At 40.5% G+C, this 27,727-nt stretch overlaps 1 protein-coding gene across 2 annotated transcripts in view; it reads right to left on the reverse strand.

The window, feature by feature from the left end:
• The window catches only part of CLPTM1L (CLPTM1 like), a 657,087-nt gene that overhangs the window by 63,921 nt on the left and 565,439 nt on the right, over positions 1-27,727 (reverse strand). For both annotated transcript variants that reach the window (XM_044065147.1, XM_044065148.1), the window contains exon 15: positions 24,469-24,513. In XM_044065147.1, the coding sequence (XP_043921082.1) occupies positions 24,469-24,513 (45 nt within the window). The remainder of the gene's footprint in view (positions 1-24,468; positions 24,514-27,727) is intronic.

Below are 27,727 nucleotides of genomic sequence, written 5' to 3' on the forward strand. Positions count from 1 at the left end.
TTTTCATCGGCCCATATGTCCGATGTATGAACAAAGCTTAAATTCAGGAGGTACATAAGGGACGTATGGCTGTGAATTACCTCAGTACTTTGCTGCCAGTCTGAAAGCAGAACTCCTCTTTGGTTTGTCAGTCATAAAACTAGCGCTGCTACCTAACTGTTGGGCAGATAAGTACCCCATTGGGAATCTTTCTTTTTCTTATTGTCTTCTGTAGTTTTTGTGAATACCATTTAGGAAGGTAATATGTGAATCTGGGAGGGACATTCCACATAAGGATCATCACAACAAATGTTTTGTCTTGGTGCTGAACATAATCATAAGGAGTGTACAATCTGTCAGTCTTTTGTCATAAGACCCTTTGCAGCCATCTCTCTTCTTTATCTATTTACTTGAAGAACCCAAAGACTCAACTCTCTCAAGGCACAATGTTATCTCGGTCTTCCCTCCCTGACATCCAGCTGCTTTCTAAGAATATATCTAAGAAATTTACACTAGAAACTTGAGGCTTTGGCTGTCCATCTGTTATCAGATGTCTTAATTTTGTCTTGTGATGAGACCTTGGATCATCCGGTTCCTACACTGGCCTCTGCTATAGTGACCCTAGCTGAGACTGATATGGGGCTGATCCGATATCTGTTGCAGACTAGAAGTGAGAGCCTCTGCTAGTTATTTCTGAGGGCATGGGAGCATCCCTCAGATTCTTGCCAAAGAAGAGATACTTGCTTCCTTAATTGAAGTTCACCCTCTTAGGTTTGTTTAGGTAGGCATCCCAGCAAAGAAAAGGCAGAAAATTAAGCATTATTCTGCCATTCAAATAGAAAGAGAGGAAAAAATGGCAAGACATTACTCATGGGCAGTTTAAAGCCCTAATTGCTCTAAAGCCTTAATTTAATTGAATGCCCTCAGTACTTTCAGTTTCACTTTCCTCTGTTTCTCCTTATTTTTCTATTGTACTTGAATAATAGAAAATCTTTCTCTGAAGAGGAGGACCAGGATTCTGATGAAGATTCTCTGGCATAGTTGGCCATGGCTACTTAAGTAGAGGATTCACTCTCCCCTGATTCCCCTCTGGAGAAACTTTCATTTGGAGGTACCTTAATTAAAATGATGCAGCATTGCAAACGTCAATGTAACAAAATATCGGATGCCCAACAGAGATGATATGCCATGTTTCGGATGGATACCCTGAAGCCCTCTGCTATTCCCCTTGTGCTGGAAACTCTTCTTGCTATTTTTACTAATGCTTCCTTGAGTCCTGAATCTCTGCCCCATGCCACTAAGAGCCTTCTGGATCACACAGAAACAGTGGGAGGATATTTGTATTTCTCCCAAATATTCAACAAAATATAGAAGGTTTAGGATTTTTGCTTGGAAATGTTAACACAGATAATTTTATACCCAAAGTAGTCTCCAGAGAAGTTTTCCTCGGGTAGTTAGCAAATGTTGGAGGTATAACGGGGAAGAAAGAAGTGCTTGGGAACATATTTTCTGGGAGTGCAATGGGTTGGCAGACTTATTTTAATGATCCCCTGCTGGACGCATTGTTGGAGTTGCTGGGTGGGCAGATTGTTGTGATGAGGGAGATGATTTTTCTGAACTATGATACAGATTTGGAATTGCCTAGACATGGTAAGGCCTTGCTGTGTCTTGGTGGCTGCCATAAAGCAATTACTAAAAAAATTGAAATCAAAAACAAACTGTATTAGAAATAGTGAATATAGTAACAGATAAAAGAACTGGAACTGAGATCTTTAGAAACGGGTAGGAGCAAACAACTTAGGAAAAATGGGAATTGTGGAAACAATGCACACGGGAGGAATGAGGTTTAAAAAAAGGCAGGACTTAAATGAGCTATGTAATGTTTGACTGAAAATGATATGGTTGATTATAAGTGATGCAAAATGCTTGCAACTGGGATTGTGTCGGTGTGGTTTGTTTTCATTTATATAAATATATGATTGCTTATGTCATAAGTGATGGTTTAATAAAGATGTATCTGGTTTAAAAATGGGGCAGGAATTGAATAATTTAGGTAATGTTGCTTAGGTTATATGATATATAGCAATGTATGTGAAGTATAAAGTTTGTTAATGTTAATTTGTTAGTACAGTTTTACTACTTTTGTATGAATGTAAATTTGCCTATGTCACAAGTGATAATTCAGTAAAAGTGTTTAAAAATCCATCAGATTTTCTTGCTATTTAAAGTACCTCAAACAGAAATTTCTATATAAATAACCTTTTGATCCATCTGTGACCTCTCTCTCTGTCTTTACAGATAAACCCACAAAATTGTTGCCATTCCCTAATGTCTTGCCTACTGATAAGGATAGCAGAGATATTGACAGATACGGTAAAATGTATCTGCCTCTGCCACATTGGCCTTTAGGGCTTTTAACTATCAAACCTATGTGATAAAATATGATGTTATGTAGTCCAATCTCGCCTTCATTCTTACCAGTGGGTTCGGCTCCGACTCTGCCATCTGCCATACTCTAGCTCGAAGTCATCAATTGGCTCTTGACTAAGAGGTATCCAATCATGCAACAGGTCTATTCCCCAGATCTCGTTTGCCGCTCGTTACGCTCAGACGTGGTCTCGCTTTTGGCCTTGGCTAAGTATATTGTTTATAAAATTTTTATAAACTGTTGACTTGTTGCTCAAAAAAGCTATTTTCATAGCTCTGTGTGTGGTAGTGGTGTTTACTGCCTTTGTTTTGTTTCTCTGGCTGTTTTTTGTGGCCTCGTCGTTGGCCGTTTTGGTATCCCGTTAGTTTCCTTTTCCCACAGGCTAGGCCCATTTAAATTAGTGGACCTAGTCCTCCCCATTGTTCTGTGTGGTCTTTGGTTTGGTGCTCCATTCTGTTAGCGTTTAGTGGTGTGTCTGGCTAGTGGTGCTGTCCTGCCTTTGTTTCCCCGGGCTAGGCACGTTTAAGTTAGAAGACCTACTCCTCCCTGTTGTTTTTCCCGCCGATTTCTGGGCCGTTTTAGTTAGAGGCCCCGTTTCTTGTGCGGGGTTAGTTGGGTCTAGTGTGTGTACGCATTGTTTTGTTCCTTTCATTCTGTCTAAGGAACACAGGCCTTTGGGCTTTAAAAAGTGTGATGAATGCAACAATAAAATGTCTTTAACTGATGGGCACTCTGTGCATGTACAGCTTGGGGGCTATTCACCTCCAAGAGTCCTGCTTGTTCTGTCATTCCTTCAGTCCCCGTGTGCTACAGGAGAGGAAGAAGCTCATTTTGAAAGGACTGCTTAAACAGAAGACTTGGCTAAGTCTTCCAGTGCATTATCCTCTCCAGCTAAAAAGGACAAAAAGACTTCTAAGAAGCGCTCTCTGGCTCTGTCTGTTTCTTCGGAGCCGCCAGAGAAAGTCACTGATATTTTGGTTCGGAGCCGGTCTCCAGTTATTCGACCGGGTTCTCCTTCACGCAAGTTCCCTTCTGTAGGGAGATCCAGATCTCCTACTTTATCTTCCAGGTCTTCCAGGACCCTTTCCGATGAGGACGTTGATAGGGTGGTGAAAAAATTGCTTCCGTCATCGGTGTTGGCCAAATTGATTTTGGCTCCAACCCAGTCAGCTCCTGAGCCAATGGCCTCTTCATCCTTTGTTGTTCCTCCTCCGAGCCTTTCTCGGCCTTCGGAGCCAGAGTTGTCAGTTCCGTGAAGTGCCGTTAGGTCGGTTCCAGTAGCTTCACCTGGCTTCTCGGTTCCGATTTCCGCTCTGACCCCGTCTGCTCCGTCCACTGGGTCGAGGGTCCACATTTCTCCGGTAGGACCTGAGGGGGAGGGATCAGATTGATCTTCATCAGTTCCGACCCTTCCTGTCGGTGCTTCGGCTCGAGTGAGCTTGGACCTGACATCTGCTTCGGACCTCATCTCCTCGGTGCCGAAGGCTACTACTGTTTCCTCTACAGTTAGTCAGCCTTCGGATCCGGGGGGGGTCAGCCATTGAGGTTATGAGGAGCGTGCTGGTTAGGCTGTCAGCTGCATCCTACGGCACCGGTACTCTGCCCCCTCCAGCACCAGTGTCACTTTCGGATCATGCTCTATCCATGGTGTCAGAAAAATATGTATTAATGTGTGTATTAGTAATATGCTTAGTGCATTTAGAGCTTGAAAAGGGTTAACACATTTATTCTATTTCATACTGCATACATCTGTACAAACTGCAGATGCTTTTCTGACCTTGTATTGTTAGCTAAAATCTTGCTTGCGCCTAGGAAATTTACTGAGAAGCAAATGATTCCTGCTTATGTTAGGAAAATAATGAGTAGAACAGTACTACTTGTATGAAGCTTAGACAGAGAAGTTCCGTTTGTGCTGTGAGAAATACACAGCTGTAGAAGCCATAGATAATTACGACAAAGCCTGTTTGAAAATATGAACTGCAATCAGCATTTGCTTGTATCTGAATTAGAAGAGTACCTTGAAATGTAACACTGTACAATGGAAGCTTATAAACAAATTAGTGCCCACCAAGGCCAGGTTGTTTTTCTCAAAAGTTTCTCACAAATCTAGTCATGTCAGCAGAAAATCTGAGTAACATCTGCTGTAGAACAATACTGAAAGTTGTGTTTGATTACGTCAGCCATAGAAGGCCATGTCTTGTAAAATAGTATAAGAATAAGCATACTTCCTGTTAGTAGTTAGACAAATCCTTGTATTTGCATGTTTTTATCTCCTTGCGACAAGTAAATAAATATGCCTTAACTGAACCTTACATGTATTGGTCTTTGAAGTTTTTTCCTTTGACAGATTGGTCCTTCGGACCGGAAACCCTCACTTCGCCTCGGATCAGACAGGCCAGGTGGCTTGAAACCGTACGGGGAAGAAACCTCATCGGTTCTTCTTAGTTGAAAAGCCCTCCCACTGAATTGTCGTACAAAAGAGGCCAGCCACTTTCTGATCTGCGAATGAAGGACGGGTTTACTCGAACCAGGTGATCAATCACGAAGGCTCAGGTAAGGTGAATCTACCTTTTTCCTGTTTTAGATCAGGGGCTAGATTTGTATTTATTTTGTTAAGACTTTGTTTATACAAGTCAGGGACAAAAAGATTACTGTCTTGTCATAGATCAGGGAAACAGAGCAGGTAGGCAGTCGTTCTGAAGATACTATAACAAAATCCGTGGTACCACGTTAAAAATAAGGAGTTACGTAACGGTTAAAAGGGTAGAACAAAATGGGTAATAATTGTACAAAAAGATCCCAAAATCCGCTGTTAACCGAAGACGCGAAATACATGCAGTCACAGCGTGTTGATAATATTAAATACTATTCAAAATGGGTTAATAAGTATGAATTTGATGGCAAATTAGAAAAATCCTCGCTTGTCAAACTTGTCAAACAGCTTAAAACCGATTCTAAAGGTCAGGTAAAAAAGCAACGTCAATTAGGAATTCCTCAGGCACACAGGTGGATTGAGGAAGTAAACCAAAGGGAACAAAAGAAGAATAATTCAAAAGCAATGTTTTTAGATAGGGAGGACAATAACTTAGTAATAGCGTCAGCCCCTCCGCCTCCCTTACCAGAATATGAGGCAAGTGAACAAGTTAGTCCACCCCTACGATATCCTGCTGTCACTGTAAGTAGAGACACTACAAAAGTGAAACCGTTTATTAGAGATCCCGTCGAGACCAGGTCTCGAACATGGGCAGGAAACTCAAAAGGGGACATTGAGTTATATCAAATGGGTAGAAATTCACGATTTATGAGTGAAGAAGAAATATGCCCACTTATAGAAGTGCCTAATCCTCAGGCAGGGCAAGAAGGCCAGGACCCAACTATTCTAGTGTATAGACCCTGGACTCTGGAAGACATCCGGAAAGCCACTGAGGGAATTCCCCATCCAAAAGTTAATTTTAGAAAGTTCTTAGAAGATTTGCAAGGAATGAGGCTGTTATAATTTAAACGGAGAAGAGGTAGAAAAAGTAGTCAGACAAATTGTGGGACCAGATTGGCACATGATTAGTGGCGACTGGAATCCCCGTGATGCTGCGCTCAGGCCCCTCCCACATAGCAGCGCAGAATTAGACAACAGAGTGAAAGGTCTTACAGACCGAATCTCTGAGAAATGGAAGCCTAGGGCAGACTGGACTTGCATTAATCAATGCATCCAACAGGAAGGTGAAACTATTGACAGATATTATGCCAGACTATTAGAATGTTTTAATAACCATTGTGGAATGCAGGTTCCTGAAGATCAGGCACACGATTCCCCATATGAGCAGCAGTTAAAGAATGCATTTTTGAAAGGCAGTATTGCACCTATAAGCAGCTTTATTACAAAACACATGGTAGATCATCATACAAACAAGGTTACAGTCATTGCTTGAATATGCTAGGCATGCCGAAAGGCATTTTAATAGCAAAAAGAAAAAGAAAGCCCAAGTATTTTCTGTAGAAGATGGAGTAGAAGTTTATGTAGTACAGTCCGGGAAGAAAGGCAAGAGAAATGCCCAGGGAAACAAACAATCTGATCAGCGATCAGAGGACTTTGAAGGGCGAAAGAAAAGGGGTGAATGTTTTAAATATGGTAAGAAGGGACACTTGGCAAGGGATTGCAAGAAAAACAAGAAAGCAACCACGGAAGATAAGGAGGGTGAGGACTGACTATACGATAGTCAGGAATCACTAGAAGGGGACAGCAGAGAAGGGACAAATGAGAATGTGATAGAGGGAGTAGAGAATGTGATAGAAGAAATAGAGGAAGTGCAGGAAGTCACGGATAGTGAAGAAAACGAAATATTAGATTTGGCTTTATTGAGCTTAGAGCTCTATTTAGCAGACACGAAACCAGAAGTTACACTCCTGGTAGAAGGGAGGGAAGTCAGATTCTTGTGTGACTCAGGGGCATCACGGACTCTGATACATCCCTCCAAACTGCCAGAGAACTCAGAGTCACCTGATTACATATTAGTGAAAGCAGCTAATGGACAGCTGTATCGGGAGCCCCTCTCCCATAATATTGTGATAACTGATCCTGTTTCAGGATTGACCCAGAAAAGCAAAATTGTTGTTTCTGCAAAATGCCCAGTAAACCTTTTGGGCAGAGACCTTATGCAGCTATTTGGTATAGCAGTAGTTCCGACTATGCAGGGTATGGAAGCACAGCGACAAATTGATACCTTTGCAGTGCAAACGGAGGGTAAAATATTTTATTGGTACAGCCAGGACTTGGTTACGACTGGTCCAGGGGCAGTGACCGAAGAGTTGATGAACGTAGCCATCAGCAAGTTCCCCTCCCTTGACATTAATAAACAGCATCTGTTGCACTGTACTCTGTATTATTGTAACACACCAGGACCTGATAAGGAATATGAGCAAGAATTGTTTAGAAATCGTGCAGATTGATACTACGTAATCTGTACTGGGACATGGAAGGGAACAGTGTAGCCAGCTGTTCATTGCCCCAGGAGTTTTTTGCACTCTATAAATCTAATCGAATACCACATGTTAGCTTAACTAAGGGCAAGAATGTAAAATGGGTAGACTTAGACAGAGTTAGAACTGTCAGAACAGGGAATACAAATGCAGAAGCTGAATTGGATAACTCAGACCCACCCAGCTGTACACTTGCAGCCTAGCAAGGACAGCTGATTAGCACTCCTATTGAAGGAGGAAGAGAATGCCTTACAGAATATACCAGAAACTCTCTGGTCAACAGGAAAATCAGATGTAGACGCCAAAGTCAGCATTTAGACCACAAAAAAGACAGTATCCCTTAAGAAAAGATGCAGAGGTAGGAATCAAACCTATTATAGCAGCCTTACTTAAGGAAGGGGTACTGGTGGAATCTCCTGATTCACCATGTAACACACCCTTATTTCCTGTTAAGAAAGCGAATGGAGAGTGGCGTGTGGTCCAAGATTTACAAGCTGTAAATGACGCAGTAATACCAAGGGCACCTACGGTGCCAGACCCACACACCCTGTTGAATGATTTAAAACCTCAACAGAAATATTTTTCTGTGGTAGATATCAGCAATGCGTTCTTCTCGATACCAATACACCCTGACAGCCAGTATTGGTTTGCAATCACATTTCAGGGGAAAAGGTATACATATACGCGACTACCACAGGGGTATTGTGAAAGTCCAACAGTATTCTCACAAGAAATGGCAAGCATCTTGGCGGGATTTACCCCACCAAGAGGTAGCCAGATTTTGCTTTATGTTGATGATATCCTTCTGGCGGCCTCCACCCAGCAAGATTGTAAAGAAGATACCTTAGCGCTATTACAATTTTTAGCCACTGAGGGACATACAGTAAACAAAAATAAACTGCAGCTTTGGAAAAAACAAGTCAAATACCTACGATATGTAATATCCAAGGAAGGTAGGACATTAGATGAGGACAGAAAAGTAGAGCGATTTTGCAAGCACCAAAACCCACTACCAAGAAGGAAATTATGTCCTTCCTGGGTACGACTAATTTTTGTCGGAGTTGGATTCCAAACTATGCCTTGGAATCTGCACCGTTGACTAACCTGATTTATAAAAAGCCTATGGCAGCACAGGATTTGTTACAATGGACACCAGAAGCAGAATCTGCTTTCTGCAAACTGAAACAGTTAATAGCATCCTCATTAGTTTTGGGATTACCAAACTATCATAATTGTCTTTTCCAAACTGTAGATTGTAAGCAAGGTTATATGACATCAGTGTTAACACAGCAGCATGGGGACAAGCAATGCCCTATTGCTTATTATTCATCACAACTGGACCCAGTGGCACGGTCTTTACCTCACTGTGTACAAGCAGTAGTTGCAGCTGCAATGGCAGTACAGGCTTCGGTCTCAGTAGTTTTGTTCCACCCTCTCACATTGAGAGTGCCTCATGCAGTCGCGATTATTTTACTGCATGAGAAGGTAGCATATCTTTCCCCTGCTAGGCATCTTTCCTGTATGACTATATTGTTGAGCCAACCTCCTATGCCAATTGAATGATGTACGACTTTGAACCCTTCTACCTTGCTCCCAACCCCTGCAGATGGCACACCACACAGCTGCCTGCAGGTGATTGAGCAAAAGACACTGCCTAGAAAAGACCTTATGGATGTTCCCTTGGATGATGCCGAGGTGACATACTACGTGGATGGCTCATGCAACAGGGGTCCTGCAGGACAGAACCTAGTAGGATATGCAGTAGTTTCTGATATTGAGATTATAGAAGCAAAATCTTTACCACACAATTTATCTGCACAGGTAGCAGAATTGATTGCCTTGACACGGGCATGTACCTTAGCAAAGGGAAAATGTGTGAATATTTTTACTAACAGCCAGTATGCTTTTTCTACTTTACATGTTTTTGCACAACAGTGGAAAAATCGAGGAATGATAGCATCTACTGGCAAACCAATCAATCATGCACAGTTTATTTTAGATCTTTTAGAATCTATTCAGTTACCTCAGAAAGTAGCTATTTGTAAATGCACAGCTCATACCAAGCAACAGGACAGGATTTCAAAAGGTAATGCGAGAGCTGATACAGCTGCAAAGCAGGCAGCTTCAGAAGTATTTCTTTTGAATGAGGAATTACAACCCTCTGAGATTTTAGACTTAGAAATGTTAAAGACAATGCAGACACTTACTACGCAATTTGAAAAACAAAGATGGGTAAAATGAGGAGCAATTCTCGAAAAGGGGCTGTACATCTCTAAAGAAGGGAAACCAATATTGCCGTCTAATTTGTTTAGATATGCAGCTTTGTTGAGCCATGGGCAGTGCCATGTCTCAACAGGGGGGAATGGTACAGCTGGTGAACCAAGTGTTCATGACATATGGATTCTTAAATTACACTAAAACATTCTGTTCGATGTGCCATGTTTGTAATAAACATTATGCACAAGGGGCGTTAAAGCCCAAGCAAGGGAGTTTCCCTACACCACCATATCCGTTTCATACTATCTGTATGGATTTCATAGAGTTGAATAAATGTGAAAATAAGAAGTATTGTCTTGTCATTGTAGATATGTTTTCCAGATGGGTGGAAGCCTTTCTGACTAAAAATCCAGACGCGGCAACTGTGGCCAAAGTTCTTGTTAAAGAAATCATCCCTAGATTCGGCATTCCGGAAAGGATCTACAGTGACAACAGCACACACTTCGTAAACCAGACCATACAACAGTTAAGTAGACATTTTGGTATTTCTTTAAAAAATCATTGTGCGTATCACCCACAATCTGCAGGGGTAGTAGAGAGGTATAATGGTATTTTAAAGAATAAGCTAAGGAAGTTAATAGTAGAAACGCAGAGAAATTGGCTGGCACTGTTGAGCATGAGAACTGTTCTGAATGCAAAAGGATTGACTCCTTTTGAAAAATTATTTGGAAGGGCTTATTATATACCTCAGTGGAAATCTCTCATGCCTGCAGACCAGGAAGCTTGATAGTACACTAGCTGAGTACATGCAAAACTTGTTAAATTCTAAACATTTGTTGCAGTCAAATTCTGTTTCAGATAAAGAACGAACCAGACCGTCAGAAGTGGCAGTGTCCCCTGGAACTTGGATCTGGGTGAAGACAGTAAAGAAAAAGAATTGGGCATCACCAAAGTGAGAAGGTCCATATCAAGTGCTTCTGTTGACACCCACTGCAGTCAAGATAGTGGAGCGTGCCTCCTGGATCCACCTGATGCACTGCAAACTAGTCAAAAACTTTGAACTGGACAAAAATCTTGTCACATGCCAAGAGTCCAGAAGAAACAGGAATGCAGAACAACCCTTTCCTCAGAAGTATTGCATAATCATCCTGCTGTACTAGTGACAATAATCTTTTTGTTGTGTCCTTTCCTTTTCTCAGCCACACAGACTGAACTGAATAAACGTGAAGCGTTACTCATCGACTGGCATCCAAACTTTAACACTTACCAGGCAATTAAATATGTGTATGCTGAGACTTTCAGTGTTTCGAATTGCTGGATTTGCACAGCTTTGCCGACAGCATACGGGGGGGTTATTAATGACTACAGTCCCCCTAGGGGTCAATGAGACCTGGGAGAACTTGATTTATGATATCTCAACCATTACATCACAAGATAAAATAGCATTGCACTTGTCTGTTCCACAAAAGGGAACTGTGTGTTTTTATAAAAATTATACTGTACAGGTGGGTTGGAGCAATTGCAATGTGACTGTTCATTATAAATGTTACACTAAAGGTAACCATGTAGATCTTTATTGTAATACAAACTATGATTCATTTCTTGGATTGATGCACAAAACACTTGATGAAGTAAAACATAATTCTGTTCTTTATAAACTGTCTATAATAGATAGAAAAATGTTTCATGCAGGGCGAGTGTATATTCATAGCAAGGTTACTACTAAAGTAGAGGACTGTTATTTTGTGTGTGGCAGAAAGGCATACAAATGGTTACCTGAGAATTGGTCCGGCAATTGTTTTTTGGGTTACCTGGTTCCGGCCATATGACACACTGCAGGTTTGCCTCGAGGAAAAATTCGAAATGTCCAAGAGGTCGTCAAGAAACCTGTAAATTCAGTGGGACAAATCGATGCACGTTGGAAAGACCATCATTCCATAGGCAAAGGACTGACGCATATGGACTTGAGTGATTAGCGTTATATCGTGCGCAGGCATATTACCGGCATATGGAGCAGTGAAATAGATCTGGGAGCTGAGAAAACTGTCGAAACTTCTCGAAGTAATGAGTAATGCAACTTTTTCCGCTCTTGAATTGGTGACTGATAAACTGAATGCTATGAGATCTGTAGTGCTTCAAAACCGCATGGTTCTCGACTTCACCCTTGCGGCGAGAGGTGGTACTTGCACTTTAATCCAAGAAGAATGCTGTTCGTATATTCCTGACCATAAACACGAGATAGACAATCATCTTGAGGTAATTCCGCAAGTGTCGGCCATGACCAAACCAGGCCCAAACCCACTGACTGACTTTTTCCAGAAATGGTTTGGGGGGGGGGGGGGTACCATCCTAATGAACATCCTGATTGCCATTTGTGTAGGAATACTCCTACTGGGAGTATGTGTTTGTTGTGGCATCCCCTGCATGAAAAGACTGATAAAAGATTTTATAGGCATGTTAGTTTCTGAAACCTTATATCAAAGTACTGAGTTTGAAGAACTGTTAAAAGATTGAAAATGCTTTCATAAGTTTAAACTGAATGACTCCCTTAACTGCAAATCCTGAGTGGAAGAGGTTAGGAGAAGAAAAACTGTTTATGCTTATTTTGAAAGTAGAATAAAAGTATTAAAAGGGGGGAATTGTCAGAAAAATATGTATTAATGTGTGTATTAGTAATATGCTTAGTGCATTTAGAGCTTGAAAAGGGTTAACACATTTATTCTATTTCATACTGCATAAATCTGTACAAACTGCAGATGCTTTTCTGACCTTGTATTGTTAGCTAAAATCTTGCTTGTGCCTTGGAAATTTACTGAGAAGCAAATGATTCCTGCTTATGTTAGGAAAATAATGAATAGAACAATACTACTTGTATGAAGCTTAGACAGAGAAGTTCCATTTGTGCTGTGAGAAAATACACAGCTATAGAAGCCATAGATAATTAGGACAAAGCCTGTTTGAAAATATGAACTGCAATCAGCATTTGCTTGTATCTGAATTAGAAGAGTACCTTGAAATGTAACACTGTACAATGGAAGCTTATAAATGAATTAGTGCCCACCAAGATCAGATTGGTCTTTGAAGTTTTTTCCTTTGACACATGGGCAGCAGAGACCCTAAGCCTCAGGATACCTCCATGAGTGGTCCCCAACTTTCTGACGTCTCCCCAGAGTTTTTGCCTGAGGAGCCCACCAGAAAGAGATTGTGTAAGAGGAAACACCTTGACTCCCAGATGAGTCTCCGACGTCGGACACCGACTTCGAGGAGTCAGAGGGGTCCCCCAAATCGTCTTCTGAAGATATCTCTTTTTCATGTAACCTGGAGATCTTGAAGCAGAAAGGTAGCTAGCCCTCCAAATCCCCTTCTGATGGAGTCTGTGTTCCTGAAGGCTTTTGGGTCTCAACCATCCGCCTGTTGGGTTTCTCCCCCTTTTGATGAGTTACTAGATCTTGTCTGTCAAAAGGTGTGGAAACTCCTGACACTGTGGAACCAGTCCATAGGAGACCCAATAAGTTTTTGTCCGCTCCCTCTGACAAGGAATATCTAACTAAAGGCATTCCAGTAGATGCCATGGTGGTGGCAGCGGCCACTAAGAAGGAACTTGCTGAAACTTCGTCTACCGTCCATCCGCCCATCAGAGTCCCGGGCTATGGACAGGTATGGGAAGTGTGTGTTTACTTCAGCGGCCTTTACGCTGAACTACTTGACGCATTTTACAAGGCTCCAGAGAGATCTCCTAAAAGAGCTAGGGGATTCTCTACAGGGTAATATCTCTGATGCCGTGGCACAGAAGGTCAAGGCACAGATGTCTACCTTAAATTCCCTTACCAACTCCTCCATGAGGCTGATCTCATACGCAGCCGACGGAGCGAGTAGGGTAGTGGGTTCTGGAGTCTCTCTTAGGAGACTCTCCTGGATGCGCCTGTGCAATTTCACGGAGGCCTTCAAGTCTACATTCACCAACGCCCCCTTTGACGGTTCATCGTTTATCAGAACCAAGGTGAAGGACATTCACTACGTGCGAACAGGAAAGAAAAACCCTGTCTGCCGTGGGAGTCCGTTTTTTCCATGCCTTCTAGACCTTACCCCAAGGGCCAGAAGAGTGGGAAAATGTGGTTCAGAAAGTCTCAGAGTTTTTTTCAGGGCGCACAGTGATTCCCCCTCTGGAGGCAGGAGAGGGGGTGGAAATTCAGGCAGATGCATCCCTAGAGGCAGAGGAGGCCCGCATAACCAGGGGGACCGCGATTCCTTCCGTGGTTCTCCCTACCAGAGCTCCTGAAGGGAGGCCCGACTGTGCGTCTCTGGAGCCGGTCGAGGGTCACATTTCTTTATACCCAGAAGCCTGGCAAGACATCACCCAAAACGAGTGGGTATTAAAGATAATTTCCAGAGGTTATCATATTCTCTTCTTTTCTCCTGCCCTGCCAACCAAGAGAATCCCAGATGTTCCACCCAGTCACAGGGATTCCGCAACTTTCAAAATAAAACAACTTGCTTTCAAAGGGAGCCATCCAGCCTGTCCCCACAGACCAAGTAGGATTAGGACTTACTCCAGATTCTTTTTGGTGCCGAAAAGAACAGAGGACCTGAGACCCATCTTGGATCTCAGCCGATTGAACCTTCATGTACAAAAGTCCAAGTTCCGCATGGTCACCTTACAGTCAATACTCCCTCTGTTAGGGAAAGATGTGTGGATGTGCTCCATCGACCTCAAAGATGCTTACTACCATATCAAGATGGACAGGGCATAGAGAAGTCATCTTCGCTTTCGGCTGGGAGCCAGTTATTTTCAGTTTTGCGCTCTGCCCTTTGGTCTCACCACAGCCCCCAGGGTGTTCAGTAAATGCATGGCAGTGGTAACGGCTCACTTGAGACGTCAGGGATTCCAAGTGGTAACGGCTCACTTGAGACGTCAGGGATTCCAAGTGTTTCCATACCTGGGCGACTGGCTCCTTTCTGCCACCACCAGGCATCTACTGTTACAGACCAGGGACGCCACCATTACACTGTGCCAAAGGTTAGGAATTACTCTAAATTGGAAAAAAGTCTGCCCTGTTGCCCTCGCAGCATGTCACTTATCGGCGCCGAGCTAGATACAGTGCTCATGATGGCCTTCTTACCAGAAGAGAGAATTCAGGCTCTACAACAGCAGGTCTACGCCTTTCTGCCATTGAAGGTCAAGACAAAAGTGGTCCTCAAGTTATTAGGGACCATGGCTGAAACGATCATGCTAGTTTCCCTTGCCAGACTACACATGAGGGTTCTTTGGCGGCTGCTTTTCGCCCAGTGGTCACTACAGCATCTTCCACTCTCCCATTCTATTCTGATTACGGACACGTGCAAGCGGGATCTATGCTGGTGGCTTCAGGCCAGCAATCTCAACGTAGGCAAGCCTTTTGTTCCATCATCTCCAGTTGCCACGGTGACCATGGATGCCTCACAGATCGGGTGGGGGGGGCATTATCTTGGTAGGGCTGTCCAAGGCACGTGGCAGGATCATGAGACCCATTTGCATATCAATGTCTTGGAGATGAAAGCAGTGCTATTATCGTTGCAAGTACTTCAGAGCTTTCTCCCTCTAGGGACAATTGCAATCCACTCAGACAACATGTCAGTGGTATGGTACCTGAACAAACAGGGAGGAACCAAATCATACGCCCTTTGCAGAGAGGCATTTCGAGTTTGTCTTCCCAACGTTTTCTAGTTGCAACACATATACCGGGGAAGTCCAACGTGATTGCCAACAGGCTGAGCAGAGCTATCCTAATGCCTCATGAGTGGTCCCTGAACAATTATGTTGCGGAAGAGATATTCTATAGATGGGGTCAGCCTTGCTGCAGTCTATTTGCCAGCCCCCTCAATGCCAAATGCAGCAGTTACTTTACCCTTATCCACCCGGAGGGGGAGACACCCAGGGATGCTCTGGCTCATGATTGGCCCTCTGGTGGTCTTTACGCCTTTCCACCGTTACCTCTGATATCAAAGGTCATTCAGAAAGCACAGTCTTTGGGAAGCAAAATGATCCTCATTGCCCCACACTAGCCTCATCAGATTTGGGTTCCCTTCTTTCAACCCTATCTAATGGACAAGCCCTGGATTCTGGACATAGCTCCAGATCTGCTGACTCATATGGCAGGACAGTTCCATCCCTCCATCCAGACCTTCAATTTGACAGCTTGGCTGCTCCAGTTCTGTCCTTAGTCAGGCTTCATGATTTTTCCCCGGAAGTGGTCCATATTCTATCATCTTCCCACAAGCCTTCTACCAGGAAGATTTATTCCAGTAAGTGGAAGAGATTTTCTATTTGGGCCATGAGAGACACATTGATCCTTATACAGCGCCTATTTCGGCAATATTGTAATTTCTTTCTCAACTGTTCAGTCATGGTTCAGCTGCCGCAACCATTAAAGTGCAATTGGCAGCGATTTCTACCTTTCACGTTGCTAATGAGCCTAACCTTATGGCTCATAGGCTTTGTCGGGCTTTTCTGAGAGGGACATTGTTACTCCGACCTCCAGTCTTTGATCCAGTGATGCCATGGGACCTCAATTTTGTACTACAGAAGCTCACCTCAACTCCCTTTGAGCCCGCAGCTACATGTAACATTAAATTCTTGTCATGGAAGACAGTATTCTTGGTAGCCATAACTTCAGCTAGGCAGGTCTCTGAACTCCAAGCATTATCGATTAGGCCACCTTATTTGGTGTTTCACAAAGATAGGGTCTCCTTAAGAACCAATCCTTTTGTTCCAAAGGTTGCCTCTGTTGTCTGTCATCCAATCCATTGAGTTGCCTGTGCTTTTTCCTGAATTCTCCAACAAGGCAGAATTTAAGTTTCATCAGCTGGATGTTCATAGACAATTGCGTTTCTATTTACGTAGGACAAAAAATTTCAGGAAATCAGATCAAATGTTTGTCTCGTTTTCAGATAATAGACTTGGGGTTCCAGTTTCTAAGGTAACCTTGTCTCAGTGGATCTCTGATTGCATCTCATTTATTTATGCTTCCAATGGCAAAGAATTACCCTTTAACGTGAAGGCTTATTCTACATGATCTGTGGCTACCTGAACTGCGTTTCAGGCTAGGATGTCTATGGATGATATTTATGCTGCAGCAACATGAGCTTTGCCTCATACCTTTATTAGTCACTACAAATTAGATCTGGTCTCTAGGGACAGATCTTCCTTTGGTTCCATGGTGCTCAAGAGTATTTTTCACTGAGCCACCCAAGGTCAAGGTGCTAGGGACGCTGTCCCACAGGTAAGAATGAAGGCGAGATTGGACTACATAACATCAAAAAGTTATGTACTCACCATAACGTTCGATGTATGTAGTCCATCTCGCCTTATATTCTTACTAACTCTCCTTCCTTCCCACTCCTGGAGGACCTGGAGGTATTGTCTCTAGGTGTCAGTAGTCCTTTCTGTTGGGGTTGTTCTTCTCGCTGTGTACGTGTGTGAGCTTGCAGCAAACAAGATCTAGGGAATAGACCTGTTGCATGATGGATACCTCTTAGCCACGAGCCAATTGAAGACTTCGAGCTAGAGTATGGCCGAGTCGGAGCCGAGGTTCGGCTCCGAACCCACGGGTAAGAATGTAAGGCGAGGTGGACTACATACATTGAACATTATGGTGAGTACATAACTTCTTGTTATCCATTTGGTCTAATCTATGAGACATACTCTGACATTCCTGAATCAGAGAAAAAACCTTAAGCCTTTTCTTTCCTTAACTCTGCTTCTCAAATGGCCAGGCACTCTTATCAAGTGCAGTTATGATGCAGCAAATGCATCTTCCAGTGCAGCTGCATCTGGGCCAGTCATCTGTTGATATTCTTGGCTAAGACTTCAGTCCTTTCCAGATGACATCAAGGCCATATTGTTCAATTCTTCTCTGGACAGAAGGTATTTGTTTGGGTGTGCTGCCTCTGCTGCTGAACTTTTTAAGACCTTGTAGGATCAAGGGGAAGGTGATGCAAGATTTAAAACCTATTTTACTTTCTCCTGTTCCTACGTAAAGGATCCCAAGCAGGACCCTTTGTTTGGAGCTGATGAAAGCAAACCCCCAGGAGGTAAAAGAGCTAATAAAGGGCGATTTCAGGATAAATCAGGACAGGATCCCAAGGACCATAAGTTCTCCTTTCCTGATGAGCTTACTTCATTATAACTGTCACCCTTTACCTCTTTCCCTTCTTCTTTCCCTCAGCCACTGTCCTAAAGACTGTCTCTTTCCCTTCCAGCTTAGAAGGAAATCACTTCATGCATGTGTGCTCTTTCCAGTATTGGAAAGGGTTACAGGATGTCTTGAAAATCTGTTCCCCCCTTTCTCAGGAATTCCTCAACCTCCTAGGAACTAGTCGTCTCTGTTCCCTCCATTTCTGCAGCATCTGCAGAACCAAACGTTCCAGTTGTTCCCAGTGAGTAACAGCTAGACACACAAAATCATCCTCCTGGCAGCCATAAGAGCTTTCTATGCCCAATGCATTTCCTCTGTGGTAATCTGAAGTAGTAGAAGTTCTACAATGCAGGCTCTTTGGCATCTGCACTTCACACGTGCTGAATGTTTGCTAATGTGTGCGCTGTTTAGTAGGCGCTTGGTTCCAAACCTTTTGTGCTGCACTTGCAAAAATACCAAACTTCTGCTAGGTGTTATAGTCCTACAGTTAACTGAGCTGCCATCCCTCCCTCCAGGATGAGAAAGCCAGCATTAGCAACTCACTCACTCTTCCTCACTGGCTCCTCCAGCAGCCAAGACAATAAGTGATCTCAGGTCTACTGAGTCGGACCTAAGACTTTAGTGCTATATGTCAAATAGACACCTTTAAAAAATATATCTAATAATCCTTTTCAAAACTTTAATGAGAAGCTATGATAAAGTCTCGAGGTTTGGGGACAAAAGGACTCAAGATTGCATTATGCAATAAAAAAGACTTTTAGCAGCCTTTCAATGGATTTATTATCCATCGCTACAAGGAGTTTGTTTGGCCTTGGTTGTCCTGGACTATGTGGGCCCAACTGGTTACTACATTTTTTGTCCAGACAAATATAGTAATATGGACTTGACTTTAAAGTTATTTTATGTAGCTAGATCGAACTGATCTGTTCGAACACATTTTCTTGAATGTGAACCTGAGGAATAAGCTGAAATCCAGTTTGATTAATAGCCTAAGTTGAGGACTGAGACAAAAAATGAAGCAAGGCATAAACACTTTATTTGTAAATATTTTATTTCTTAAGTATTCAAAAATTTCTTATGGCAAACATCAAAACTAAGCTAATGTATTTAGCAGTATGGATAGTGTGGGAGTGTTATAGGCTTCTTAAGTATGGCAACAACCCAAGTTTAACAAAATCAAGTCCACACTTTCCACTTTTTCTTATACAGCCATATTTCACAAATGCAAACTGAAGCTTTGCAGTTTCACATTTATTCACTAATTTCCATACTGCTGGTCCTCTTCCTGTTCACCTGCATCTCCCAATTCCAGATTCCAGTTCAATTCCATGGTACTTTCGATTTTTCTAGACAACTCCTGTGCTTTTTTCTGCCTCAAAAGCAGTTTCCTTTGAAACAGTGGAAAATAACTGGCAAAGTCTCTCCGTGTGCTTTATTATCAGAAGAATGAGAAAAAGTCCCTTTCTGCTTGATGGCGCACTTTTTGTTGGAGAAACTTTTTTTTTTATTTCCCCCCTTAGCCTGTTTTGCATAACAAAAAAATAACTTTGATCCTCCAGGAAAAAAATATTCTGAAGACAGCTGGGTGCGGCAGCTTGAATTTCACACCTGCCTCTCACATTCCTTGATTACTAGAATACATTTTTTCTTTTCTGCCAAGTGTACAGTGAAAAATCATTTTTCCACAAACACTCTACTGTCTCCAACTTTTAATACTCTGCCCTTTTGCCACAGTTTTGTCACAATCAACTCTTTCTGCTGGTAGGTTTGCATCTTTACTAATACAGGTCTTGGCTACTTAATCATGGCCAGATTTGGAGCATATAGACAGTGTTGCCCTTTCAATTAACAGTTTCTGCTATGGAATATCAGACCAGTTGTTTATTTGTGCCTTCATAAAATTAATACAGTCTGTTCCTTCTAGTTTTTCTTGGACAGCAAAAAAATATTCCTACTTGCTGTTCTCCAATTCCACCATTTTTTAAAAAAAAAAACATCTTTTCTTGAGCAGTTTCATATTCAGCCAGCCTTTTCTTCATTTCAACCTCTGATTTTTGCAGTTTTATCAGCTCATCTTAATACCTGTTTAAAGCTTCTTCCACTTTTCCAGCCTTTTGTTATTTAAGTTGATATACTCCTTCAGTATTTAGTTTATTTTAATCAGCTCTGAGCACATTTGACTTATTTTTTCCTCATTATTACTGGAAGCCATGTACTGCACCCAAAGATGGGGCTTGAACTGCTTTTGCTTAACAGCTGCAGGATTCTTCCCAATCAGTGTTTTCACTTCACCTTTTCTATTTAATTTTCATTCAGGCTATCTTAGTTTCTTCTTTGCTGGCATCTAGGCAGTGTGCTAACTAACCAGTAACTGAACTTATTAAAAGTGGCAGAGTTCCTGGCCCTTGTATTTCAGTTTCTTTTTTCATACTGGGAAAGCTGAAGTTAAGATGTTGATCAGTGTGCAACCATCTTGGAAAGTCAGTATGTGATTAATCCTGATACTGCATTTGCTAGGCATACAGCATTCTTAGCTGCAGATAGGGCCATTCTGCTGAACTTCACAAATATAGAAAATATCACAAAACACTACACAAAAAAACATGAGCTGTCCTTGGAAACTGTTAGTTTTGATTCACTCTTCAGTAATGATTTACTTCCCTGAAAATCAACTTTACTTCTGGTTCTAAGTATATCCATTAGTGGATCACAAACTGCAGAGTATAACTCCTCTTAATTGCACCAAATGTTTCTCGAGCATTATAGCCCAATATGGTTGGTTGCTTTACATATTTTTCCCCAACCACACAACTTGAAATCAGTATTTTCTGCATCTATAAAAACAATCATGCTTTACATGTCCTAAAGACTTCAGTTTTTGCCCTAAACAGGTCAGAAAAGTAAATGAAGACAAATACACTGAACACAGAACCAGACGATATACTACATTTTGTACCAACATCAAACTTAAATAATTCCTGAGGTTTAACTCATCAGATCCTCTGACCAACAGCCATTCCTGCCATTGCAAACTTTTTATACTACATTGATGATATGCAGCTTGACAGACCAAACATTTCTGATTTATTCTGTTCCTTTGCTTGTAATGCATGCAAATCACGTAATGCTCTTTCTCATGTCTTTAGCTACAATACTAATACAAAGTGTGTATCCTGCTTGCTTACTTCTTAAAGGTGCTATCTTGTATACCACTGAGTGCTAGAATTTTCACCATTACTTTTAAACATTTTTTTTTTCATTTTGAACTTACTTCCATACATAAACTTTATTTTAAACAAATCCAGCTTCTCAGACAAGCTGTATGTTTCATACTACATAATCATTATATATCCAGAACTTTATAAAGTGCCAAGGTGACTTTTAATAATCTGCCTCAGACTTGAACATTACCGACTCAAAAAAACAATTCTACTTCAAAGAAGTGCATTGCAGAGGTCACTGAACTCAGAGTCACGTGCTCTATGCCTTAAATTAATTAAACATGCATCTGCTCTCAAATGAACCCTATGAATGAAAAACAGCCTGGCACATCACATATAGGAACTGCTAAATTAAATCCAATGTATTAAATCTGCCTTAAAAAATTAATGAATTTCAACCAAAATTTGATTAAACAATCCATAAGGTAATAAAAATACAGGGAAAAGTTTTGAGGAATTCTCTTGGAGCGCTCTGAAAATTCAAACAACTATTATTAACTGATAAGGACTGAATATACCTCTAGCCAACACTTTCTTTAGAAGTGCTGGCACAAGGCTGACAGGCTGTACCTGACATGATAAAGTAATTAAAGTGCACTATGGGTTCTGCTGGAAACACTGTACAGAAGTAGGGAATACAGAGGGGAAGAATAACTGTATCTTATGATTTAATGATGAAATGCTTCCGCCTGAAGTAAGATGAAGGTGTTCTGTTTTATAGATGAATTCCTCCTAGTAACCATGACTAAAGATTATATTTCCTCACACTTAAAGGGATGACACATTGCATAAAAATATAGCCAGGGATAGATGTCTGCCAGATATCTATTATGCCATACAGAATAATACTCCTGCAGCAATGTTCCATCTGATGAACATACATCTGATATCCTCAAATTACACTGCAACTCAAGATTTACAAACACAGCATCCATCTTCCAAGTACTGTTCTACGATGTACACAACATGAAAATGGCTACTATTATTATTTAATCTGCAAGAACTTTTTAACTTGCTTTTGTAGATCTTTTACTTGTAAATGACAAAGAACACTGGGATTTTTCCTTAAAGCACTCAAAAGGTTTGTTGCATCTTTTTTCTGGTATATACATGTTGTAGTCTCATAAACCACTAAAATCATGAATGTGAAAGACTGCAGAGGGACCACAGAGCAAAGCACAAAACTCAAGATCTGACCACACAATAGATTTTTACAGAATCCTGGAGAGATGAAATAATTCACTATGAACGTGAAAAATGAGTTTTGACATACAGCTGTACCTTGCTGAAACAGAGAATACTGCAGTTCTGAAAATGTCTTGGAGAAATTTGTCTATCAACTGGTCCTTCTCCCTTTAAGTGCACTTTAATAAAGCCATTTTCCTAACTATTAAGGAGCAACGTTCTTGGGACAAAGATAGTAATGCTGTGGAAATTCTCAGTTACCTACTATTTTAATAAGAAATTAATGCTACAGAGCATCTTAATCAATAAACCTAATACATAGATCATAATATTCAGTACCTAAACACAAGAAGCAAACTTGCAGTCATTAATATACATTTTACACAACATACATGTAGTACTAAAGAGTTCTATACTACTCACATACAAAAAGAATATTTTTCACATTGTCTTATCTTTAATGATGAGGAGGGTGACCATGGTAGGTTGTTTTCATAATTACGGAGGCAAACTGCTGATTACTGGAATAGCAGAATTACAGGAAGTAAGAAAACACCCGAAACAAGGTGTCTTGGCATATTCTGTCCCCAGAGGGGAAAAAAAAAGGTTAAAATAATAAGTTAGCATACCAGTTGGGTGAGCGCAACATGCCAAACAACTACCAATAGAAGCGCCTTAGATAAAAACTATGACTTAATCATGCTATTCACTTCTCAGGTACCGGGAAACTAAGTAGGCAAGCTGCACAAAGTGTGGAAGGAGGCAGACAGGAGAGGTGAAAGTACTAGCTGGCTGGATACAAAGTTAAACCAAACAAAGAGTAGCAAAAATAACTAATGAGTGAAATTATAAGCTCTCAGACTGCAAAAAAAAAAAAAAAAAAGAAAATCTACTGCTGCAGTTCATATGTCTGAAGTAAAAGTAGTATGGAGGGCAACAGGAAAAAGAACTAAGAAGGATGCAGGACTGCTTATATATATATATATATATATATATATATATATTATTGGTATGTGGCATCAAAACTGGTGAACTCTTGTAAATAGTTTCATTGGAGTTAGCCCGATGGTGCAACGACAGGGCAGCTGACCATGCAACTGATAACCCAGTTTTAGTAATGAACTTAGATAGTCAAGGGACCAACTGGGAGGGGTTGGGTGAATTTTTTTTACTGAGGGACAATTAACCCAATTAGTATTAGAGCATCCTGGGGGAGACCTGAATGATCTCCTATTACTATGTTTCTGGAACAGTGCATTAGATTGATATGTATGAAAGTGTGAGCATCACCATGATGCAACTAGAAGCCAAAGGTCATGCAAATATCTGGTATAATCCCCTCTGGTAAAAGCATTTCTTCAGAAAAACAAGAGAAGAAGACTGTGGGGAAGTGAGTGAGTATGAAGTGAGGAAAAAACTAGGAAGGCAAAAGTGAAAGGTATCACTATATGTCAGTGAATCAGGACAGCGGTCATGGGAATATGATTGTTTAAAAAAAGAGAAGTGTTCATGTGTATTCCATAAGTTAAACTGGATATATCTACATGCATCCCAGTCATGGGTGGTTGACAGGTTTTACTTCTAAAAACTAATTTTCCAATGGGTTTCACAACAATGTGCTGTACTGTACAAGCTGGCAGAGTCCTTTTGCGGGAATTTTTCCCTGTTCTGCTCTGTGATGTGACCGTGAAGTTGGTATACATAACTTACAGGGATTGGGAGGGGGGGGGGGGGGTAGACAGGTTTTTTTGTGTAGTATACTTTTTCGAATCATCCTTTTCTGTATTTCATTCTGAGTAAATGGTAATTCAAAAAACTATTTAATCGCATGTAGGTAAGCTTTTAAACTATTATACTGTGACAAATGGATACTAAAAATAACCAATTTGGTGCTTCAGACTTCCCACCTAGATTTAATGTTTTATACTAACAGTAGCTATAGACACTCACATTCAAAAGCAGAATGAATAATTCAATAAAGCAAATTTCTATATTCCACACTAATGCAAGTGCTACGAATGCAAGGATGTGATTACAGAGGGTAATGTAATGGGAAAGATGTCTGCAATGAAATTATAAATCAAGCCATGAAGAGAAATACATTTAACTAGTGGGTGTGGGGCAATGGGAAAGGTAATGCACTTTGCAGCACTGGCACCTGCAGAACAAGAGCACAGAATGCAAGCAAATGGGCACTGGTTTCCACTGCCTAATAACCATATTCAGGGTATTAAAACAGTATGACACTTTCACATGCTGTAGCTTATTCATTTTAAAGCAATTCATTTACCTTATACATAAATGCCTTCCACGGTAAATGTGCCACTGACTTCAGCTAAAGAAAGGAAAGAAAAAAATATGTCATTAACAATGAACTACAACATATTATGTGCTAAGTTGGTTCATGGGTATCAAGTCATGTTCGGAGAAGATCTGTGACTACAGTGTGGTAAATCAGACTAAGCAAGTGCATCACAGACTGGCTACAGATACATGGACTGCAGATATACAACACATATGGCAGGAGGCAGTGAGAAAGAGAAAATATTAAGGCCAGTACAACAACAGTGACTTAAACCCTTGCACACACTAAAACTGAACTTCAATGCCAGTTAAACAGCAAAAATGATATTCTGACCAATTAATAAAAACAATAAAAGTTCCTATAACAACTGAAATATCATGCGTTATAACAATGTTTGTAAAGCAATCATTTTCCCTGAAAAGTGTACCCAAATAAACCGAAATAAACGCTGAACTGTGGAGTTTCAAATTACTTTCAGACTCAATGGATCTTAAAATTGTAATTATTACCTTTGTTATGTATATTAATGGTTCTGACTGCATATAGTATTTGTACACCTTTGCCTTGCCTACCTTTGTAGCATCACCGCAATGTAAAATTCATAAAACAAAAAGTAATGGATCATCAAATGTATACAATGATATTTATAACCAAAGAAATACACTGGATATTGATCCTGGAGCCAATAAACCATGACTTCGTTGAGTACTTTCATTTTTTTTTACAAATTTCTTCAAAACCAGACCACATTCAATCTAATACACGTCATGTAATCCATTAAGTTATCATATTTCAAGATACACCCTCACTGCATATAAACAAAATCATTAAAAAAAAAATACTTGTGCGCGCTTACTTAATAAAAATGTTTTGGAAACTTCTGCTAAAAATGTTATCCTTATAAAATTATCTATGTATTAACCTGACACCAAGGGCTCATAAAAAAAAAAAAAAAAAAGACCATCACTGAAGTTTTAGATTTCAGTAAACTAGTAATGTTAACTGAATTATCAAGTCCTGGTCTACTACAAGCATTTAAAGTCAATTGCTGTTTCATCTCCTGTATTTCAATTTAATTTGCTCATCACCCCCCTCTTGCATTTTGTTCCACTTTCTCAGCAACTAAAAATAAGTTTTCCACAAATTCACAGCAGCTTCAACTTCCCACTAGTAACACAAAAAAGAAGCAGATTGTACAGCGAAACAAAGCCAGGAACAGCACGGAAACTTTTGACAGGGTTAAATAAAGGAAAAACAAAACTACATCAGACATTAACACTCAACAGTACGTTTTTGTTTACAAATCACTTCTTCAGATGTGGGCTGCATGATATCATAAGCCTTTTATACTTGGTTGTAAAGATGAATTAAACAATTAACCAATCAAAATCTGATAAGCACATTTGTATAAAACATTTATATATAAAAAACATTTATTATCTAAAAAAATATATGTGGTCATTAACCCATTTGACATTTTATTATAAAAGACCTGCTTACTTAAAACACGTTAAAAACTGAAACTTTTCATTCCATTATATAAAAAGCATAATTCAAACATAAATTAAAACAGTTTGTTTTGTTCAGCTTCAACAATAACTTTTGATAGCCTTGGAGCTCCATCTTGTGGCTCTTTCATGAAACTTCATCCAAAACTTAAGAATTTGTGTCTTTCGGCTTTTCCCGGTTAGGGGTCGCCACAGCGGAACTCCGGTCCGCTAATGATTGGCAGTTGATTTTTACGTACCGGCTTGGCAGACATGACGCACAACCTTCAACGAAGGTATGTCCATTCACGCATGTCTCCACGCAGAAGGCGCTCTAGCTGAGAATCGAACCGGACAGCGTCTTACTGTGAGGCAACAACACTACCACAGCACCACCACCGCGGGTTATCCAAAACTTAAGAATAAAAAATAAATAGTTTATCCTAGCACAACCTCTAGAACGCTATGAATCTATATACATCATATGAAATAAATTAAATCTACTTTTTAAAACCATAAAAAATTGATAAATATATTAAATAGATGTAAGAAATGTTTCAAAAAATGTATTATATATAACTATGCAGAAAGCTTGAAAAGTAAGCACCAAGGACTGTGATATGACATACAAGTAAAAAATGTACTAAATAGATATGCATATGAATTGTAAGTGTTGGCTGAAACCCCCATGAATACCTGCGAATTTAAAAATTTAAGAAGCTTGTTCAATAACCCATAGTTTTTTTGTTAAAAGAACATTTCTTCCTAAAAAATATCTATGCACATTCATAACTTAGCAGCTCTTAGTTTTAATAAAGGGGCTATTGAGATGTGTTCATTCAAGCCTGGTTGTTTACTTGCCTCTAAGGTGATCTGCCACCACAACTCTTTATATTCTATACATTCCTCCCACAGTCCACTTCGGCCATCCTTTTCCACCCTTTCCAGGACAAAAAATAATGTGCGTTTTCGCAACCTTGTTTGTGCTTATACAGAGCGTTAGTCTCCTTTTTTGTTTGTAGGTCGTACATGTGCTCATAAATTCTCCTCCTAAACTTGCACTCTGTCTTCCCTACATAAAATGCTTCACAGATTTGGCATTTCGCCAGGTACACAAGGCCACTAGATTCACAATTATTAAAGTCCTTGCCTTACAGGGTAACATTCCTACTTTCTAAATAAACACTTTCTGTATTACTAATATAAATACACTGTTGGCAATATCCACATTTGAATGTCCCCTTACTCTTTAACTGGCTCTGTGCTTCTTGATTATTACCATTTTCCAATAAGCACTTTAAATTACTTTAATTCTTGTAAACTATCCTTAACTTCTCATTTTTTATTTTTTCTAAATCAGTAAAAGTCAGGATTTTTTTCCATTCTCTGTCCCTGGTTTCTCTTACCATTTTTGAACTTCCATTAAACTCCAAAATGAATGCACTGCTGAAATTATCTCTTTCCACTTTTATTGGGCCAGTTTCATCCAATGTACTAACGCCTAGCATTGGCTTAAAGTCATTAAGTCTCCTTTCTGAACTCTTCTCTATATTCTCAATTAACCAATCTGGATATTTCCTCATTTTGAACATCTTCCTTAAAGCTTTTTCTGCCTCAAAATCTACATCTCTGGACGTCATTCTACAGGACCTAATGTATTGTCCTTTTATTATATTTTTCTTGGAATACATAGGGTGTGCACTTTCAAAGTGCAAATAAGAATTAGAATATGTACTTTTTCTGTACACCCTTGAATG

Source organism: Protopterus annectens, chromosome 3.part0 (assembly GCF_019279795.1).
Source record: "Protopterus annectens isolate FY-2018-M chromosome 3.part0, PAN1.0, whole genome shotgun sequence".
NCBI classification, from domain to species: Eukaryota; Metazoa; Chordata; order Ceratodontiformes; family Protopteridae; genus Protopterus; species Protopterus annectens.